A 22,199-nucleotide genomic window follows, 5' to 3' on the forward strand; every position below is an offset into this window, starting at 1 on the left:
TTGGGGTCCTCACATGATCTCCAACAATCAAACTAAAAATAATTCATATTCTAACTAAAGTTGTTACAAAATACTCATACAGAAGTAGTATGAGTTTAAGCTATTTATGTTATCATTATTCTCTTATTTATTTCAACCAAAGTAATCTGGGGTTTCAAGTCTTTTTGGGGGTCAGAAAGTAAAAAGTTTGTGAGCCACTGATTTAGAGCATTTTTAGCTTTTTGCCTGGAGTGTTTTTGTTTTTATTGTTTTTATTTTAGTTGCTGGGCCCTGCTGTGTTAGAGTTTATAATGTATTGAGACTTTGTGTAACTTCATTATTCCTACATCCATTGTTCACTCTACTGTGTGCGTGAGTGTGTGTGTGGGCAATATATTTAGCCGTTTTTTGCAAGAAAACACATTTCCTGTTTGCACCATGTTCCACATGTATTCCACATGTTCTCTTTAATTTGATCAAAAAAAGGGGGAGCATAAATGAAACGTCATTAATTCCATTATTAAAGCCTGTTGGGATTTGCCACACATTAAGGAGGGTAACTTTAATGGCATTAATTAATTCCGTAATGAAATAAAGACGCAAAAGAAACATGAGACTCTGTAGGATGTCGCCCGGCGTCTGTAGGCGCTCCGTAATCTCGCGATAACTTCCCCGAAGGCAAGTTACACCCACGAGAACGTCGTTTCGCGCGCTGACGCTAAGCTCCAGTCACTGTGGTGATTGACAGCTCTATTAGCCAATCAACTCGATACTCCAGACACCAATCAGCCAATAATCAGGATGAACTTTTAGAGCAGGCGGGATAACAAAGTCTTGAAGAATAACTCATTGATCAATCTCCAACAAGGGATAGAGTTGGTTGTGCTGACCCTTTTTTAGGATTATTAGGGGCAAAGCGTGCATATTTATTTCTCAAACGTCAACTTATTGCTTTTAGTCGGACAAACAAACAGGTAAACAGTATTTTGCTTCGTGTTTGGCTAACTTTTACTAGTGTATTTATTGTGTATATGGGGTTTACTGTAAGCGCTCATAGGTGGGCGATGAACTTGACTGCTCTTATCATTTTGTTTATCTATAGCACGGCTATATGATGTTAAACCACATAGTTAAGTTTGATAGATTTGCAGTTTTGTTGCTTTCAGTTGGTCGGCAAAAACAAAAAAATGCTAACTCCACTCACTTTTCCTGTTTTGGCGTCTCGCGCCGCGTTGATTTAGCTAATGTTTTCGTTTGAGGAAAACAAGAAAAGCGAAAATAATGAAATGCTTCAAGCAGGTGGCACATTTTGGGGGTTTGTTTGTTTGTTTCTGGTTTTGTGGTTCGGAAGAAGAGCTCAGCTGCTGTGAGCGCAAAAAAAAAAAAAAAAAGCGAGAAAGGTCGCAGCCGCCGAGGTTTCTCTTCGTTACTTCTCTTTTAGGAGGCCTCCAAAATAACACATGGGATCAATGTATCACCCTAATAACGCCGGAGTCACTTCAGACCGACACATAAGATAATGTTTCACCGTGTTTTATAGCCAGGACAACGAATGCACATTGTTTGCTAGCGCTCCCTCGCGTCCGGATGTGCTTTTAAAAGAGCTGGGCGTGGCTTGGAGCTCATTTTCCCGCACTGTATTCAAATCAGCCTCTTCCCTCCCTTTCTGATGCTTCTGACGAGCTGACAGACCACTCTGTGTACAGTACAGTGAATCAGAAAGAGGCAAGGTTTCTAATCCAGTCTCCACACATTGTCTCCCACAGCTTTGGGGATTTCCTGTGTGGAGCTCCTTGTTGCAGATTGGGAAGCTAAAACCAAACTACTAAAACAATGTCTCATTATGAAACTATATTCAGAGTCATTGCTAAGTTCTTACTATCTAGACCACAGACTGTCTATATCTAGACCATAAACATGTCATATCTAGACTGCACACCACTGCCTTCTATCATCGGGACTTCAAATCAGCAGAACCTGGTTTATCGAGGCTGCCATGTTGTACTTTTGAGATAAAAAAAAACACTAGCGATGTGGCGCTTTAAGTCCCACGCATGCATGAAATGACTAATTGCAGCTAAATGTATTAGAGAAATGTAAATTTTGACGATGCAGCAGCAAGGTAGGAAGTATGTGAACATTTGAAAATGGAGAAGAAGAAAAAAAATAACTTTGAAATAATTATTACACTAAGAGCAAAATCTTGATTGTTTACATGAAGGGCCTGGACTTAAAACTTGTACTTGGACCATCCTGTGGGGACACTGTGACGACTCTGGCTTCACTGTTGTGGATTCACATAGTTCTTCTTTTCTTGCTGCTGTATGTTCAAAATATGTTGTTATTTCATGCTTAAAAGAGAGGTCATGTAAAACCATAATTGTAGGTGGGATTTAAAGCCCCGCATTGTTAGTTCACAGACTCTGGTTCCAAAAATATGACTGCTTCCATTAATCGTATCCTGCTGGCTGCAACTCCCAAAATCTGGAGAATTCATGCACACTTGCTATATAATATATAGTCTATTTACCCTCTGTTTAATGGTGTATTTTAGGATGAACATATCAAAACTTATTGGTTGTAATTTGTTTAATTTCATAAATTCTTCCTTTAAGACATCCAGCTATTTGAAAGAGAAATGTTTTTACTGTAAATCCATTTAGTAGCAACCAAATAATCTTGTTAAACACTGTAGAGAGAGTGGTAAATGAAACGACAGGTGTTTTTGTTTTCTACTAACTTTGGGGAATTAACAGTACACTTGCTTTGAAATTTTGTTTTTTTTAATGGTATTTTACTTGTGAAAATGCTTATCTGCTTGTATTAAACGTGCGAAATCAGATCATTTTGTAAGGACTAATAAAAATTCTTTGCAATAAAACCGTTGCTTCATTGTGTTTGTTTTGGGTGTTTACACAGGGCAGCTGCAATGTGGATTCAAGTACGCACAATGGATGGGAAAGAAACCCACCGGGTGGATTCCCTGTCCAAACTCACCAAGGTGGATGAGCTGCGTCTCAAAATCATGGAGCTGTTCAAGGTGGAGCCAGAAAGGCAGAGGCTTTTTTATCGTGGCAAGCAGGTGAGATGGTGTGGTCGAAGTATTACTCGGAGATAACTTTAATCTGCTTAAACATGAGACGGTGCAAAGCTCTTGGAGACATTTGTTATACAGCAAGTTATTTAGTTAGATTATAAAGTTTGGTTAGGCAAGCTCAGTACAATGGTAGGTGCTTGCATGAGGAATGCATCTCTTATGGCATATAATGGTGTGTGTGTATTAATAGATGGAAGACGGCCATACCATATTTGACTATAATGTGGGCCTCAACGACATAGTGCAGCTGCTCGTTAGGCAGAATATGCCCCCTGCCGATGTCGTCAAAAGCAAGGACAAAGAAGCTGAGCTCTCTGACTCCGATTCTGGCTGCGGCTCAACCCAAAGCGAGTCAGACAAGAACTCCACTCACAGCGAGGTCGAAGGTCAGACCGCTGGAACGTCTGCTCAGACAAACACCCCAAAGCTCGTCCATCCAGGATTTGGATTTTATAAGGTACCGCTCGCAGATCGTGGTCCAGATTAAACCAATTAGTGTTTGTGCGATTCTTTAGATGAGAAAAGCAACCATACAAACATTGCAGTAATTGTTGGAATCATAATAGTGCTTGAGGCTATTGCTAATCTTTCTGTAATTTCTTTATTTAGATGCATTGTTAGTACTTTGGATTAACTGTTTTCACCTCCTTGTTTATAGTGAAGTGTATGCATGTATAAAAAACTAATTAAGAATCGGAAATGTATATCTTTACACTAGAAAAACTATGGAAATTTTTTATTCCTTTAAATAGGAAACAGAGACTTCAGAAGATTTTTATCTTATAAGATCTCTGAACGTTCAACTTGTGTTTTTTGTGCAATTTAAGATTAACGAGCTGGTGGATGCAAGAGACTTGAACATGGGAGCGTGGTTTGAGGCCCAGATTGTGAACGTTACAAAGACAACAAAGACGCCCAAAGAAGAGGGAGGTGATGAGCAGCCAGCGGAGGAGGAGATCCTGTACCATGTTAAATATGAAGAGTAAGAAGCTTTTTTTATGTTAGTTGAGCTCTTTTGATTGTTTAAACTGTAAAATATGTCTTGTTTTGCAAAAAAGCCTAATTGTGTGCAATGAAACCATGAGATCGTAAAAAATTTGTCATCTCGTGGTGTTTTAATAAAGCTTAGGTCGTTTTGTAAAACTTTGAAGTTGCCAGTAATACAGACAATAAGAGAAGAACAGAAGCTAAAGTACATGAGATTAGAGCCTCAGCAAAAGAGAAAGGAGGGAAAAAAAAGATTTCATCATTTTCCTCTTAAGCTAAAACCCAGGAAACTGAACTAATGAAACCAAAACTAAAAAGATGAATGCCAGCTGAGGTAAGGCGAACTAAAAACAAAAGCTGAGGAACAACACAAGACTTAAGTCAGTGGTCATTTTTGAGAACCATATACAGGAAGAGGCACGTGTAAATGATAAAACTGAGCAATAAATATGAGATCAATAGGAGTCTTGCTAATTTTCCAACCTTGAAGAGGACTAAAAGAAGATGAATGTTTGGTTGAGTTAAAAACATTTCATGAATAATGAACCCAAAACCCTTTTTTTCCCCTCGCCGTTGCACTTTTGTGTTGGAGGAAACATTCATCTCTGCGGTTTAACTGAGCCTGCTGCTGTTTAGGTTGTTTAACTTTCAACATCAAAAGTATTGTTTTTTTAACATGACACATTTCAGCACTGTGTGACACACTTAAAGACGCGTAGCTTGTGCTTCTTCTAACAGAATGATATGTTATCACATTAACTGTCGCAGCTACCCAGAGAACGGAGTGATTCAGCTGCTGGCCAAGGATGTCCGCCCGAGGGCCCGTACGGTGTACCAGTGGCATCAGCTGGAGCCTGGGATGGTTGTCATGGTCAACTATAATCCAGATGACCCCAAGGAGCGTGGGTACTGGTATGATGCAGAGATCCAGAGGAAGCGGGAGACTCGCACGCTGCGAGAGATCTGTGCCAAGATCATCCTGGGGTGAGAGCGCTGTTTAAAGTATGTCGTTCAGTCAGTTGAGACGGACCTTATCTGGGACTCTTCCTCACTCACTGTGGTGCCAGGTGAACTTTTTCTTTGGAGGTCTCCTTGCTGCAGCACCTCAGTTTGTGGGGTTTGTGATGCCACAACAGTTGGTGCAGCAGGAGCAGATTTCCTGCTGTGGTATCGGCAGATTGCTCAATATAGCAGTGAAAATATTGGAAGCAGAATGTGCAGCCACAGTTTTGACAGTTTGCATCTTTTATTGCAGGGATGCTGGTGACTCTCTTAATGACTGCCGGATCATGTTTCTGACTGAAATCTATAAAATTGAGGAGCCTGGTTCACTGAGTGACACTCCTGCTGGAAATGAGAGTCCATTAAAGAGTAGGTCAAATATAACTTCTATAGCACAGATCTGTGAACTGTTAGATGTTGACTTTAAGAGGATTTTGTCTTCTTAATCCTTAGCTGTTGATTCCCTCCACCCCACCCCCTTTTGGATGGAGGTTGCATCTATAAAACCTGCTTTATCTAACCGTACTGTATTGATTAATAAGATGCACCTTTTAATATCTATTCTCCAGGGTCAAATGGACCTGAATGCAAGCACTGTAAGGATGATCCCAAGAAAAACTGTCGCTGGTGTAATTGTCACAACTGCGGCATCAAGCAGGACCCCGACAAACAGTTGCTGTGTGACGAATGTGACATGGCCTATCACATCTACTGTCTGGACCCTCCACTTACTTCCATCCCTGAAGATGAGGATTGGTGAGTAATTAAACCATGCAGAAGAATATCGATGAAGTTATTGTAAAATTCTGATTACGATAAAGTTGAAATGAGAAAACTGAGAGCTTTTTGACTGAATCCAACACTGAACACAGCTCTTGTTTTGATATTACCATAATAATCATCTTTTCTGTCTCAGGTATTGCCCAGGTTGCCGTAACGACACCAGTGAAGTTGTCCTGGCTGGAGAGAAGCTGAAGGAAAGCAAGAAGAAGGCAAAGATGGCTTCTGCCAGCTCCTCCAGCCAGAGAGACTGGGGCAAGGTGACGTACAATAAATCCTACTCGTATAAAAATAAGATAATTGCTTTTTACACATTTGGATCACATTTGACTTGATCAGCATTAGAAATAGATCACCAGTAAATTATCTTGTGATCTGTGTTTTATGTTGACATTAGTGGGTAAATCATGTGCTGCAGAAGACTTTATGAATCACAGACTATGCATGCTCAGTGGTGTTGTGTGCAATTTCTTGTTTTGTGCTTTAAAAAAAGAGGGTTAAATACTAAAGTCTTACAATGGGCCCTTCACATTCCAGGGAATGGCATGTGTGGGTCGAACCAAGCAGTGCACCATTGTCCCGTCCAACCACTATGGCCCAATCCCGGGCATCCCTGTCGGCTCCCTGTGGAAGTTCAGAGTGCAGGTCTGTCTAACTCTGTTGCACCAACACAAACAAAAGTGCATAAACCGAGAATTCTCTTTATCATCTTGAATTTTAAATCTATTTGAACAAGTGTAGGGATTATTTCTAAAATAATAGAACGTTATTTAGACCTGAAAGCAGAGGCGTCAAAACTCCAGGACTCAAGGGCCACTGTCCCGGAAGTTTTAGGTTTTTCTGCTCCAACACACCAAAATCAAATGGTTTAATCACCTCCTCACCAAATCATCAAGTTCTCCAGCAGCACGTCCACAAGTCATTCATTACACCAGGTGTTTTGAAGCAAGAACATATAAAACATGCAGGAGAGGGACCACCGAGGAACAGAGTTTGAAATATTGTTAAATTTTCAAGTTCAAATGCTTCCTCCTAGCAGTTAAGATCACTGATTCTGGGAGTTTGACACAAAGTGCAAGAACTGCTGTAGATTTGATTAAGTAATTACTATGCTTCAGTCTGTACTTCACAGTATATATATATTTTTTCTAGGTCAGTGAATCTGGTGTTCACAGGCCTCATGTTGCTGGAATACATGGCAGGAGCAATGATGGAGCCTACTCCTTAGTCCTGGCAGGAGGTTACGAAGATGATGTGGTATGCATTCTTTTCTGTATTTATGACAGTAAAGATAACCTTTTTACATGTTGCTTTTTGTTTGTTTTGTGTTATGTTTGTATTTCAGTAGGGAACTGGAACTTTCTACATTACAGAGTTTTAGTTCTGGTGGTTATTGTGTGTATCTCTGACTACAGGATGATGGCAACGAGTTCACCTATACTGGCTCAGGGGGGAGAGATCTGTCTGGGAACAAGAGAACAGCCGAGCAGTCATGTGATCAAACTCTGACCCACATGAACCGGTATGGCACCAAAAAAAAACTCATTTCATTATTATCTATTATATTCTTTGTCTTGGTCTCTTCTTGCTCAATTTTTTTTCTATAAATTGTGCTCCATTTGGTTCATTAGGGCTCTGGCTCTCAACTGCAATGTTCCAGTCAATGACAAAAATGGAGCAGAGTCCAAAAACTGGAAGGAAGGCAAACCGGTCAGAGTTGTGCGCAACTGCAAGGGACGAAAGCACAGCAAATACTGCCCCGAGGAAGGCAACCGATATGACGGAATATACAAGGTACGAGGGGAGATGGGAGATGCTCCTGTGTTTGTTTTGTTTGTTTATCACTTGAAATATGGGTGTAGTATTAAACACAAGTGGGTATGAGTATTTGTTTACTTTACTGGCAGATTGTGTGGCTTAATTGTTGTGTTGAGTAATCCTTTTGAGTTTTATTTGATATTTTTCACAGGTGGTGAAGTACTGGCCAGACAAAGGGAAGTCTGGATTCTTGGTCTGGCGGTACCTGCTGAAGCGTGATGATGACGAGCCGGCTCCATGGACCAGAGAGGGCAAGGAGCGCATCAAGAAACTCGGCCTCACCATTCAGGTGAGGGTTAAATGTTTAAAGTGCAGTTTACTGCATCATTTAAAAAACAAAACCCTGATAATTATTAATCCGCATTTGCACGTCAGAGCTGTCGTAAACAGTTGTGTTGACTCTTTGTTGTAGTATCCTGCTGGCTATCAGAAAGAGAAGGAGAACAAAAATGAGGTAGAGGAGGAAGCGACACCCAGCAAGGCAAAGAGGAAGAGAAAATCTCAGGGCAGTGGTAAGTTCTTACAACCATTATTAAATTAATGCAAATTGCACAAATCAGTGAGATTTTTCTGTTTGAAAGCAACACTTGTAGCACTTGGAAAATAATACATTTGGGAGAAGTGATCATAATCTCTGAGTGCATGTGAAAATCTGCTCTCTGATATGTATATATGTAATATATGTTTATTTATTTCTGGGTTTCTCTCAGAAACCTCCAAGAGCTCTCCATCCAAGTCACCTAAGAAGGTCAAAGTGGAGGTGTACAAGCTTACACAGGTGCAGAAAACCCTCATCAAGAGCGACAAACAAAACAAGAAGCTGTGGGACGAAGCCATGGAGTCTCTGGCACTTGGACCGGTGAGGATATATATATTTTTTTATTTTTATTATTCTCAGTTTGATTGGAGCTGCTGTAGAGGCCATGAAGTGAGGTGAAGCATGTGGCAGGAAGAGCCTTCAATTTAAATCTGAGCTCTGCTCAATTAAGTCTCATTCTGCATCTTTAAGGTGATCCAGTATTTGGAGAAGTTGTAGGTGTGTCAGAGGGTACATCAAGCCAGAACATGAAGTACTTTAGATTTGAACAATAATAAATTAATGTTTATGAAAATGTGGAGTTGAATAGATGTCCAGCTCATTAGTTTAATCACAAGCTACTATTAATTAGATAAATCTGTAACTAGAAAAGTTACTTGAAATATTTTCTCAGATCACCTTTAGCTAAGACTACGCCGCAGATCTCAATAAATATATTTAGTGTTGGCATTCTTCTGTTTCATTTATTCTCCTTTTTTTTCTTACCACCACATTTCTCCCTTCTTAATGGCTTTTTCAGTTTTTGATAAATGTGTTGCTTAGTTTTTAGTTGAATTTAAACAGGACCAACATTTTTAGTCACTTGTTTGCTAAATCAGGTCAATAATTTGACCCTTGTAAAATAATTTGCTCCCTTAAGTTAAAATAATTTGCATCTTAAGTTGCTTTATAGATCTTTTGTTTTAAGAAAGAGATTGGTCTTTTGTTAAAGAGCACAATGGAAGTTTTAGCAAAATACGTGTTTATTAATTTCAAAACCCAAGCGTTCAAGATCAGTCAACTTTAAAAAAAGAGCCAATGACTTTTTTCTTGACAGGTTGTGATATTTTTGTTTTATTCCTACAGAAATTCTTGAGCAAAGTTGAAGAAGTTTTCCTCTGCATCTGCTGCCAGGAAGTGGTTTTTCAGCCCGTCACCACAGAATGCCAACACAATGTCTGCAGGGTACGAAACTATTATTCTGTTATTTTAAGAAGGCAAAGGTTTTTCCCCCGCTCATTAGAATGCGGTTGGAAATGGTGCTGAAAAGCATTTTTTTTTTACACTTTGCATTACAAGTGGAACAGTTGGGTCTGCTTGGCCTTTTTTCTAAGGAACAAGAGCAGAATAAGGTTCTATTGTATTTACTCCTAAGTTAGCAGTGGAGGTGATAAAGTGTTATTGACATGCAAGTGTGTAGGGAAGAAGTGAAACACGTCACTTTGGTTTCTATTGGACCTCTTCAGTTTGTGTATAGCAGTTCCTCTTTTTTTGTTTTAACTCTACAGAGTCTGTGGCCGTTTGCAGATGTTTTAACTTAAGAGGAGAAAATGACTTATTTAATGGGATGCAATTGGTTTATTTGTAAGCATGTTTTTTTTGGTCAACCAAGAAGAACACCAAACACTTGCTCTATTTATTAAAAAAAGAAACTGCTTCTTGTGCAGATGGTTTGCTCACATTTACCAACATGGAACGTTACACAAAGAAGTGAAGTCCACGCTTCAAGCCTTTATGAGCTGGAAGAAATGCATTTCAGGCAAAAATTAAACAAAATAGACTGCAGTAAGTCCTGTTTTTAAGAATTTCATTAACAAATTGTATTCTTGGAACAATGATTAACTGGATGGGGAGAACATGACTGTGCAGCAATGCCTGGAGGGGGAAAAAGCACAAATTAAACTCAACGTTTTAAATTATTATATTTATGTAATAATTATGTCATAATGCACAACATAGGGTATAGTTCCTCCTAATTATTTAATTCAAAGACGACTACATGCAGGTTGAAGGTACCTATTCTTCTCTCAGCCTCTGTGGCATGAAGCACAATCTGTTGCTGCAGTTTTAAGCTCAAGTATCAAAATGCACAACTTCATAGCAATTCTTTAATTCTTACATCTTCAATGCAACAACCATGCACCTGTGATGATGACATCCTTTATTCTTATTGTTTATTTGGTACCTATTAGTAGCCAAAGTATCAGTCCTACATCTGTTGCACTATCACAAGGTTTATATTGGCAAAAAAATTAGACATATTTTCTGACGGTTGCTCTGTTGGAAAGTTTTCCCAAGTCTTGAAACTCTCAAAGAACCCTCAGAATTGTTGGGTCTGAAAACATGGACTGTTGGTTATGATACCTGGATAACATTTAACTATTCTTGTATGCAGTGACCATCATACTGTTGACTAATGCGATTAAAATTACCTGAAGTACATGATGGTATAATGGTCTTATTGTTTGTGTCACTGATAATCTTCCGTGTGTTGTAAATATTGAAGATTTTTGTTCTTTTTCACTTTAGGAATGCCTTCAACGGTCGTTCAAGGCGGAGGTGTACACCTGCCCGGCTTGCAGACACGACCTGGGCAAGAACTACTCCATGTCTGTCAACAAAGCGCTGCAAGATATTCTAACCCAGCTTTTCCCAGGATACAGCAGCGGGCGATGATCGATGCTTCTGCTTACTCAGCCCTCAAGGAAACACAATGAAAACTGTAAGGGGCATTTTCCGACGGGGGAATAAAGAGTCAGTTTCTCTTAATATATTTTCTGTGATTATAAAGTTACAATACTCGTGGGCTGAAAAACCACCCTTATTATAGTCAATCTGCCCATTAAACTGTTTTTGATAAATTGAGAATTTCTTTGTACCAGCTGTACCGTTACTAAATTAATGGCTATTTAGATTTTTACTGTTTTGTTTTATTAATGACTGCTTATGTCCATAATTTAAATTGTGCCTTTTCCCTTCTTTTAAATTCCTGTGTTTAGCCCTCATTAGAATAATAAGACGAGTGGTTAAGCCACTTTCAAACTTGTTTGAAGATTCTTTGACATGAGGCTCCAAATAGAAATTTTATTTGCCTGGCCATATCGGTGGTTATCCGTCTGGTGCTTTAAAAAAAAATGAGAGCGGGATTCGAGAATTTGTTGGTTTATTTTATCCAAACGTCAGTAAATTGAAATTGCACTAATGTTACAAGAAAACAAAGAAGTTCAGTTTGATTATTGATCAAATATATAAACCAAATTTTACAAACAGAAACAGCAGGTTTTGTTCTGCTTCACTAAAACAGTGTCTTATTTAGGAACTGTGTCATGAAACTTTAGACCTTTTTTTTATGATTTGTATCATTTCTATAACGTTAACATGTTATGAATTTGGTAACTCTTTAAAAGACAGTTGATTAAAAAGTAAAATGTATGCTGGCAGGTTTTAGATTTCCCCTTTTTTTTAAAAAAAAAAAATAAGAAGAAAAACAAACAAAAAAAGACTCACTTTGAAATAGTCCAAAGAAACTCATGCTTAACCAAGAGTAACGTAGAACTCCCATTTATCCATTTAGCTCTCTTTATGTCCCTAACACTCAAGCCTAGAGTCTTAATTTGTATTTTGGATAAAGTTTAAATCTATGCTTTTTTATGTTTTTATATTTTGTTTATACCATCCAGGTTAAGTTAAATGTTTTCATTAAACCTGATGAAAATGCAAACACTGCTCCTAAAATTTGCTAGCATTGTATGTGAATGGAATTTAATTTTCTTTTTTTCTTTCCGTTATTGTCTGTTAAATAAATGTTTTGTTAAAGTTCATCAAATGTGTATTATTATAATTTTTTTTATATAAATACAGGCTGTTCGTGTTTTAACAGACAAATAACTGCATATACTGGAAAATGTATATTTTCTGAAATTGTGCAATTTTCTTGAAAACCTTTGTTTTTTAGATTTGTAGTTTTAGAATTACTTGCACATATTTGGAGAATTTTGTCAATGCATTTTCAGTATTATTCAATAAAAAAAATAAATTTAAGTTTGAGTGGTGTAAAGGTGCATTGGGAAGGTGTATTATTAAAACTAATATTTGTGCCTTTTTTAATTTTCCAAAATAAAATGTTTCATGTAGACTAATAGAGCTACAAGTGATGAGCTTGCTGGTAATTTAAAGGTCTGGGCGACTTTAAGAAGGCTTCTGGAGAAATTTAGACTGTTCACAGATTTAACAAAGCTACAATTTCAAGAAAAGATGGAGTAAATGAGGCATCTTTATGACTGCAGATTATTGGAGACCTTGGCAAACCCGGTAGTGTGTACGTGCGTGTCGGGTAGTAAACCTATATGGGCATTAAAGGGCGTTAGTTGTGATTGGTTGTCTTGTGCGTCCATTACCAAATGCACCAATCGCATAAAAGAAATTCTTTCCAAACAACGCCATTACCTACTTAGTCGACCAATCACAATGCACAGTGACAGCGGTGGGCGTAACCCTCGAAGCAACCTCAACGAGAAAGCTAGCTAAATGCTAGAAGAAAATCGATAAGGGGATCTATTAACTAAACGAAACCGAATTGTTTGGGCAAAACAGAAAGAGTGCGATATTCTGGTGCAGGAGGTAACGACACTTTCCATCAAGCTTTTATTGCATGAGGGTTTAGAGTCCGTTTTGTCGTTTAATTGTGATGTGAGTTGCTCTGCCGTCGCGGTGTTGTTGTTTTTTTTAATGTAAGCAGTTAGCTCGAGGCTAGCTAACATTAAAGGACTGAACCGAAGCGATGCACATTATCGTGACTGGGCTGCATGTGTGCAGTACTTAAAGAGACTGATAGACTGCACTGGGCGTGTGTATGTTCCGCATTTTGCTCATTGCGGTCGTCTTTTGTTATTGCTTTCTATCGCGGTCATCTTTGGATAAGATGCTAGTGAGAGTCAGCTGTGAAGGCTAGCGTCGCCTTTAGTAGTACTGAGCATTAGCTGATTCTCCTTCAGGAGGGCTTTAGCCCAATAAGCAACATTAATGAAATACATAAAGGTGCTTTAAGCATATTTTAATTTCATCATCCAAGATCCCATTGACGTGGAGCGTTTATTAGCAGTATTTAAACAAGGGCCAGGCCTATGAGTTAAAGGGTCCATTTAGGCCCCTTTTTGTTGTGCTTTTAAGGCAGCTGGGATTCATGTGGCCTTCATGCTCCAACTAAACCAGGTTAAAAACAGGGACTGGCTTTTGAGTTATTTGGACGTCTGTAGGATCTGAGACTCCATCTAAAAAGTACATTTACTTAAACAGTTTTACTACAACATTTGGGCCAATTTGAGAGGATGAATTTTAGCACAGCACTCTCTAACACTTGTTTACCTGACAGGCTTTTTACAACTAGCAGCATGTTTCCTGTAGTGAGGTTTTTAATTACCTATAAACGTTTCTTTTAATTTGTTTATGTTTAAGAGTTATGTTTTACAATATTTGTGACCACTGCTGTCCAAATTAAAGACAGACACACAAAAATCACGGTCACCAGCTGAGGTTTAGATGTTTTAAAACATTTAGCTGCTGTACTTAAATTATTTTAGGACTTTACTTACCTTGCTTAAGTAGCAACACAACACATAAAGATGGACTTTTACAAGTAAAAGTCCTCCAAGTAACATGTTCCTTAAATGCAGTGATACTAATAGAAAGTGCACATTCTTTAAATAATAAGGTTTTACTAATCAGGACATAATAAAAATTAGCCCAGCTCTTAATGTTTAACTTTAATACAACATAACTACGCTGTTATTTATTTAACAAACACCTAAATGCACAAGGAGTGCGTGTGAGGAAAAGACTAAGTAGTTTTCAGAATTTACTTTTGCTGCAACAACATGAAAAGGTCCTCTCCTGTTTGACCTTATCAGTTTTACGCATTCTTTTGAGGGAATTTAACACTTTTTACAAAGTTGCTTCAGCTCATTGAGGTTTATGGGCCATTTATTGTCGTTCAGCGTTTAGGCTTTCTTCTGGCAAACTTTACAAGCAAGCCGTGCTTCAATAGTTCAACCTTTTTCTAAAAGTGCTGTTAGGAGTTATAATATTTAGCACACTAGCTGAGGTTTGTAGAGTTCGAGGTGTAGGTCTCTGTTGTAGATTTGTTATCTTTGCTCAGTCTCACCCACCCGTTGGTAAAGTTGGGAGCTGTCTTGAATATCTTGCACATTGTGAATAATCTTTCTCACTAAAATGAGTAACTCTAAATTATTTGGAAATGCCCATGAAATTTAGGGTGCACCAGTTGGTCGACTGGTGATCAAAATCACCCAAATTTCAGCTTAAATGGCTTAAAAGGTGTCTGACTTCTAATATCTTTGTCCTTGACTCTCCTACTGCTTTCATATTAATAAATGGAGTAAAAACCTGATAGGTGGCCCTAACAATAATAATAATAAAAGTGTGAGCACCTCCATAAAAGCAGATGTTTTAGTAGTTTACTTGTTTGGAGAATTCAGGAATGTATATCAACTATGGTTTTGATTTACTTTATGATTTTATCAATTACTTAAGTATTCAGTTTGTTATGTTTTACATAATTGTCTCAAAGCTTAGAGTGATTCAGTCATAATGCTAGAGTTATAGATAATCTTTTGTGTCCCGGGCCAGCAAAACCCTATCAACCCGTAACGGTCGCCATTAAACAGAAAAGGCTGAAGAGAAGGATCAAAATCACATGCAAATGGTGGCTCACATCATGCATTGCTCTGTGCAATAACAATCATTTTCTTCTGTTTATAGCCTACTGTACAGTGAGCTAGCTGTGGCTGTAGCCTGAAAAGTAGTTTTAACATCAATTCACGTAAGCAGATGTTACGCAGTACGCAGCGCGCTGACATCATATCCAGAAGATGTCTGTAAATATCAGCAAAATCCCAGGCTTCAGTTATCCCGTGCAAATGCGCCACATAAAAAGCAGATGTTGAGGATTAATTTATTTATTACATGTGGTCCCTAAATAAAACTAATATAGTGTGAATAGGGTTAAAGTTAATATTATTAGTCTAGGAATGGTAAAAATTATGTTGGTGCCTAATTTATGATATAAAAATGTTGAACTTGGATGCTGCTTGATGAAATCGCTGCATCTTGGATTACTGGAACGCATAGTGTTGGGAATCTATATTGTTGTTGTGTGGGTTTATTGTGATCACACGGCCATTAAATGTTTTTTTTTTTTTTTAATAAATGTTTGGATATTTTTTGTCAGTTTATTTTAAAAAAAAAGTGAAATTCATTTAAGTGACCCTAACCGCCCACGCTGTACTTCACAGATTTACCTGCAAACCATCAAACTTCCAATGGCTACCGACCTTCCCATGGACACGTTGTCTGCTCCTAACCCTGTTCCATCCTCACCCCCTGATCCGGCCCCGGCCTCTTTTCCTGTTCTCGACACTGATGCAGCCCAAGACCAGATTCCCACCCAGGAACCAGCAATTGCTGAAACCCCTGACAACGTAGTGACTTCAGAGCAAAATGCCGCTGCTCCAGATCTCACTCCGGTTCAACCTGCAGACCCAGACATGACTTCAGTTCCTGTCCTAGGTTCTGAGCCACCCCCGATACCTCTGCAAGCACCCCTGCCACTAATTGCTGCCAAAAACCCCAGCTGCAAGATCATGACCTTCCGACCCACCATGGAGGAGTTTAAAGACTTCGCCAAATATATTGTGTATATGGAGAGTCAAGGAGCTCATCGTGCCGGCCTGGCTAAGGTAAACACAACGCTTAGACACATTTTCTGTTTGTGCTCACATATTCATTGCAGTTGTCTCATAACAGTGGGATTTTAAAAGTATACTCTTAGTGAGATTTCTTTGTTCCGTTCCAGCCCTGTATGTAACCAAAGAGATATGTAAATGTGTACAATCCTTTTGTTTGTCCAGGTGATTCCCCCTGAAGGCTGGAAGCCACGAAGTTCCTACGACACTATTGAAGACATGGTGATTCCAGCTCCTATCATGCAGGTGGTGACTGGTCAGTCAGGTCTATTTACCCAATACAACATTCAGAAGAAATCGATGACTGTTGGTGAATACCGCAAGCTGGCCAACAGCAAGAAGTAAGTTTATCCCCAGTCCTATGACCTCATTCATAAGTGAGAGGTTAAAATGTCATTTAAAATCAGTTTTAACTTTAATATTCCTTTAAATTAGATTTATTTTGCTTGAAATAAAGAAGGATAACTTGTAAAAAGAAAGAAAGAAACAAAAAAGACCCGTCATTGAATGAATTTGGGGGAAAAAAACTTTTACAGCCAATCTCAGGGACCTCAAATTAAGACTAAGCTGAGAAAATCAAATGTTCCACTGGACACGGGTAGTAACTGAAGGTAATCTAACTAAGGCAAGTTGAGCATTAACATCAACAGAGAAGTGAAATCTCATTTAAGCCTCAGCGGAAATGGCTTTTATCACTCCGTTCAGAGGTGTGACAGATTGAAACAACTCTGTTTATAATCTAATAAAAATCTACACTTGGACTAACCAATAAAGACGTGCTACTTCCACAAATACTTTAGTTTTTCAGCTTTAGAAGTTGGTAATCCAAAAAAGGATAACAAAACAAAAGCAATGGGACTTCTATGCTGTAGCTGAAGACGTTTGGCTTCTCATCCGAGGAGGAAACGTCTTCCTCGTGTTGTCGATTTCCTTTTTCCTCTGCTGCTGTAAAGTTAAAGCAGTTTGCATAAACCAGTCTTTCAAGTTTCAACGCTTCGGGAGAAATGCAAATATTACCAGCAGCAAGTAGTACTTTATACATCCTGTGTGAGTCTTTCTTACTGGTTACAAACCTGGAAAATAGACCTGTGGTTATAAGTTATTGGCAAAAAATTGCTAGGTTTAAAAAACAAAACAAAACTTGATTTAGAAGACAAGTGCTTGAACTGCTAGAACTATTTGTGAGTTTCTGACTTGCAGTTTAAATGTGATTCCCCCCCCCCCCCCCCGTTTCCTCTTCAGGTACTGCACACCTCGCCACAAAGACTTTGATGACCTAGAGAGGAAATACTGGAAGAATCTGACATTTGTTTCACCCATTTATGGGGCGGATGTTAGTGGCTCCATTTATGATGAGGTAAGGATTAGAATACAGTAGCAGTCCAATTTTCTTTGGATTATTAGTTATTCGTTTTACTTTTTAAGAGTTGAAAAGAGCTAAACAAACATTTCACTTCAGTGTTGTTCTTTACCTGTTTAAATGCATAAATTGCTGTCTGAATTATTGTTTTAAGCTTAGTTGTGAAATTGTGTAGAAGGCTTTCTTTGCCAGTTTGTGTAAACTTTAACACCACGGTACGTGAATACTGTATTAATGGTGATTAAAGTGCTGGCTTACATGTATGTCTGAACACATCGCTGTCTGGTGGTTTCTGATGTATAAAAGACTGTTTTAAAGTGACTTTTTTTGTGTTTTGTTCATGAAAATTCATGCTTTATTTTGTCCAGGACATTCAAGAGTGGAACATTGGCCACCTCAACACGCTGCTGGACATGGTGGAGCAGGAGTGTGGCATTGTCATCGAGGGTGTCAACACACCATACCTTTATTTTGGCATGTGGAAAACCACCTTCGCATGGCACACCGAGGACATGGACCTCTACAGCATCAACTATCTACACTTCGGACAGCCCAAGTCCTGGTCAGTCATTTCTTTATTTATACACACAGATAAAGCACCTTTTTAAATTTATTTTAAAACCCATGTTTAGAGTGCCCCCACTCTGCGTGTGTGTGTGTGAAAGAGAGAGAGAGAGAAGGGTTCCAGGACATTTGGACGTTTGCTTACTTAGGTTATATCTAATTATCAATAGAACAACATCACTAGGGTTAGAGATTTTAAATGTATTTAAAATTGTGTGTAAAACATTTTGTTACAACTATGATAAAGCTGCTGAACTGTTACAGTTGTCATTGTTATTAATTTCTTCGGCCCTAAAAACAATAAAGCAACAGTAGGTTTGGTTATAAATATTTGGAAAGTTTTCAGTCACACATAATCTCCTTTTTATTGAGCAGCAGCCTGATATGTCAGACTTTGAAATGATGTAGTTGAGTAACAGCGCCATCTAGTGTTCATGACGTGTTGGAACAGTTGCTCTGTGATAGTTCAACCATTATGGGTTTAATAAACCAAATTATGTTTGAAGCTTGCAGTATCAGAGTAAATTTGTTTGTCAGGATCTCAGCTACTTTTGCAAAGAACCACAAAAACAAAAATATACTAGGAAGGGACTCACTGTGTCGATGGAGTGATTGATATTCATCCTTTTGTAAGTTTTATAATTCAACAAGTTTGTCGTTTACATGGCAGAACACCAGTCAGCACGGTGTTTCAACAGCTGTGAAATAAATAATAATTTTAAGGTTGTTGGAGGGGAAAAACTAGTTTAATTTATTTTCCTGTTTAGCAAACATTGTTTATTTCTGAGAAGTAACTTATTTGTAACTAGATTAATGCATTTATTTACTGTATAACAAATTGTTTTTGAACTGCAGAATCCTCTGAACTCCATAGATTATGTAGTGATGCCATTTTACTCTCATAAATAATCTTTATGTGAGCGCAGAAAACAGTTTTATGCCTTTTCATCATGACTCTCAATACATTTGGTTATAGCTTGACTTGGCCTTTTTTCTGGACTATAGGTCCTTTATTTCAGTTGAAAAGCACAGGTGGGGAACTGATTGACCAAAGTATGGCCGACTTTGCCGTGATAAATGACATACTGCCCTCTTTCTGTTGACCTAATAAATCATAGACTAAAATAACTTGCAAACAATTTAGCTTGTGGGAGTTTGGTACCACATCGATTGGTCAATTGAACAGCTAGTCTGGATTTTGCAGTGTTTGAAATTCTGTTGTTTTAGTTCTTCTTTTAAATTCTACTACTTCTATTACTTTGGAGTCATACTTCTGAGTGCAAACTGTGGAGCATGTGCAAAGTGCTTGTTTTGAATCCAGATGAACTCATGCATATAGAAGTAACGCTACTTATTGCATTATCTGGGTGTGTTCCTATACAAGTTTGAGGAATTCATTTTAGTATGATTTCAGTCAGGCTGTCGTGTTTTTGTACACACCACATTTTTTTTCTATCATGTGAAAGTACTGACTGATGGTCGTATATTATATGAAACAAACACCTGAGGGCTTTAGAGCTTCAGATGAGAGTATCAGTTGTGTGCTCACTTACTTATTTGCACAGTCACATTGATTTGTGTTTTAAATTGGTTGGTTACGTCAAATGATGGAAACAAGAGGCTCTTTTCCCCCACCCATGACCTCAAAGTCTTATCCCATCACCTCGTGATCTCAAATCCCTCCATTTTTGATGTTTGACTTTGGTATATTACCATTTTTGTTCTAGCATTGAAAAATATCAGTTATGTTAGTCAGCAAGTCTATCCATCACATTACACTCAACCAATATCAGCCCATCCATCCATCCATCCAGCCTCTTTACCCGCTTCTCCTTTCCAGGTCGAGGGGAGCTGGTACCTATCTCCAGTCACTGTGCGAGTTAAAGGGGACACTCTGGACAGGTCACAAGTCCATCATAGGGACACATGGAGACAAATGAGACAACCATTCACACTCTCACTCACACCTAGGGACAATTTAGAGTTTCCAATGAACCTAACATGCATGTTTTGGTCTGTGGGGAAAAAACTGGAGTACCCGGAGTAAGCAATATCAGCACATGTAATTTTTAAATTTATACTGAATTTTACAATGACAAAAGTAGATGAGTTGCTATTTGCATCAATCTTACATTTACCTCAGTCTTTCTCCCACATCGACTTGGAAGTCCCTGCTTTCTGGAAAGAATGGCTGCATTTTTATTTAATTATCTTTACTGTTTCTTGATCTACGTGTGTGTATGCTCGCTCGCATGTGTGTGTTAAACCTTATCCCTTGCTCCATGTTGTTTTCCCATCCGTGTCGCTGCAGGAGGGCGAAGGGCCGATCTAGCAGTCTGAATTACAGAGTTTTCTCTGGGTGTGTGTTTGTCTCTAAGCCTTCCTCATCTGTCTTCTTTGACTTCACAGTATGCTTTCCACTTCACATTGCCGCCTCCACTCTCCTGTCTCCTGTCCACCTCCTGGTGCGTTGTAGGATGTCTGTTACAATTCCTCTGTGATGTGATCTCATTAAAATCATCGTTTTCATTTTCACACCTCTTGCTGAGAGTGGGTGCTTTTTGCTACAACTCACTGTCAAAGTCTAAGCGTACGTGTCTGTATTTTGGAAATGAGATTCATCAAGCTGCACAGACACACGTTTGGTACGAAATCGTTAAGCTTGGGCAAAGTATTTTTAGAGGGGAGCTGGATGACATCACATGTCAGTCTGTGCACCAGATCTGAGTAACTCTGACTGTATATGTAAACATTTTTCTGTGCTAAGTCTTACTTTTTAAAACATTTACTCATGTTGTTCCCAACATGCTGTAGCCGCAGTTGCATAGACCATGACCAATTTATTAAAAATTATTTCTAGTGTTACTATATGTATGTTTAATTTTTCTATGTAAAAGGGGCTGTTTTAAGCCCGGCTTTGTTAAAGGGTTGTGCCACTAAATTGGTGCACTGCTCTAGTTTATGAATATGGCATAATACGTCTCTTGAAATCTTGTGTCAGTTATGTAATGTTGGGAAGGTAGGCCATATTGTTGCTACAACAGCTTCAAAAGGCAACAAAAACCTATTTTCTCCACCACAGAATCGGGTTGGTGTTAAATTCAGTCAGCCGTTATCTAATCAAGTTTCCTCTAAAGTATGTTGCTTAGCTTTAAGAGTTAGCTGGGTGAACTGGAAGTTTTCAGCTGAGTGTTTAGATTTTAAATGTTTAATTAATTGATGGTACTGAATATAGCTCTATCTCTACCGTCGTGAGAAATGCCCGAATTAGAGGCGCTGCAAGTAGCTACTGAACTGCTCTTGTTTTGCATTTTAAAATGATTTCATACTGCAGACATGCTGGCATTTAATCACAACGCCTTCCATATTACAGATGCCATAAAACTATAGACGACAACACAGAATGAGAGAGGAGTGCGGCAGCTACTCCACCAATCAGTAATAAATGCCCTGATCTGGACTCCAATTCAGTGCTTAAGATCAGCTCTAGACGTCCCTAGTTCTAACTGTAGTTTTCATCTTTATTTTTTATTATGCCTTTTTATACTGTCTTTGTCAAAAGAAAAAAATGAATAAATGTACCGGACATCTTTTTGTTTTCAGTTTCAACAGTGGCCTTCCTTCTGTGCCCTTTTTAGTTCAGGTTTTTGTTGGTTTCTCTTCTTCACTCCGACTCTCACTTTGAGTTCTCACCAAGCCCTCCCACTGCCTTTTTCCACTGTAACTGAGTCATTTTCACTTTTATACCTCTCTGTGTGTGTGTGTGACAGGGTAATTACAGCCAGTTAAACAAAGCATATTTCTTTAAAACACACAGTCTTGTCTTTCTCGTCCTCTCCTCTCATAGTGCAGCAGTTTGTGAAATGAACTCTATTCCCTTTACCACTCTGCGCCCCTCAAAGTCAGTCTTCATCATAACTACTGCTGCTACTTACACACAGGTGGACGTTTAGAGGATCGCAGCCCTGGCTGCCAGTCATTTTTCCCCCCTTGTCTTTTCTCCTACATTGTTCTTTCGCTTTCTTCTTAGCGCTAAAAGTCTTTCAGTCACTTCTGCACCTCAACACACAACACTAGATCTGCTGTCAGATGAAGGATTAGCCTTTGAGGCTGTGAGTGGAAAGCAGGGAAAGGCTGACATAAGTGAATTGAAAAGGCTTTTTTTTTTTTTTTTTGAAGTGTGGCCTAGCCGTACATTCTCTGGAAGGGGGGAGTTTATTATGAACCCATCAGTTCACAACCTTCTGTGTAGTTCGACGGTTTTGAGCCGCTATT

The 22,199-nt window shown here is 38.6% G+C and overlaps 2 protein-coding genes across 3 annotated transcripts in view; both read left to right on the forward strand.

Annotated features, from left to right (window-relative positions):
* The first annotated feature begins 796 nt into the window (after window positions 1-796).
* On the forward strand, window positions 797-11,789 carry uhrf1 (ubiquitin-like with PHD and ring finger domains 1). Of its 2 annotated transcripts, XM_017413297.3 has the most exons (17): window positions 797-953; window positions 2,899-3,061; window positions 3,267-3,533; window positions 3,904-4,058; window positions 4,832-5,047; window positions 5,319-5,434; window positions 5,635-5,821; window positions 5,982-6,105; window positions 6,383-6,490; window positions 6,998-7,102; window positions 7,261-7,367; window positions 7,477-7,639; window positions 7,815-7,952; window positions 8,076-8,175; window positions 8,374-8,522; window positions 9,327-9,425; window positions 10,770-10,916. In XM_017413297.3, exons 2-17 carry the CDS (start codon window positions 2,909-2,911, stop codon window positions 10,914-10,916), a joined length of 2,334 nt encoding a protein of 777 aa, XP_017268786.1. In that variant the 5' UTR covers window positions 797-953; window positions 2,899-2,908. The 2 variants fall into 2 exon arrangements, with proteins under 2 accessions (XP_017268786.1, XP_037830195.1); XM_037974267.1 differs by lacking the exon at window positions 797-953 and having other exon boundaries at window positions 2,909-3,061; window positions 10,770-11,789.
* Window positions 11,790-12,724: 935 nt separating this feature from the next.
* kdm4b (lysine (K)-specific demethylase 4B) overlaps window positions 12,725-22,199 on the forward strand; it is a 36,883-nt gene continuing 27,408 nt past the window's right edge. The window contains exons 1-5 of the mRNA XM_017413508.3: window positions 12,725-12,860; window positions 15,551-15,994; window positions 16,166-16,341; window positions 17,243-17,357; window positions 17,729-17,922. Coding sequence (XP_017268997.1) covers window positions 15,578-15,994; window positions 16,166-16,341; window positions 17,243-17,357; window positions 17,729-17,922 — 902 coding nt within the window. The 5' untranslated portion in view covers window positions 12,725-12,860; window positions 15,551-15,577. The remainder of the gene's footprint in view (window positions 12,861-15,550; window positions 15,995-16,165; window positions 16,342-17,242; window positions 17,358-17,728; window positions 17,923-22,199) is intronic.

This window comes from Kryptolebias marmoratus, linkage group LG24, assembly GCF_001649575.2.
Source record: "Kryptolebias marmoratus isolate JLee-2015 linkage group LG24, ASM164957v2, whole genome shotgun sequence".
Taxonomy (NCBI): domain Eukaryota; kingdom Metazoa; phylum Chordata; class Actinopteri; order Cyprinodontiformes; family Rivulidae; genus Kryptolebias; species Kryptolebias marmoratus.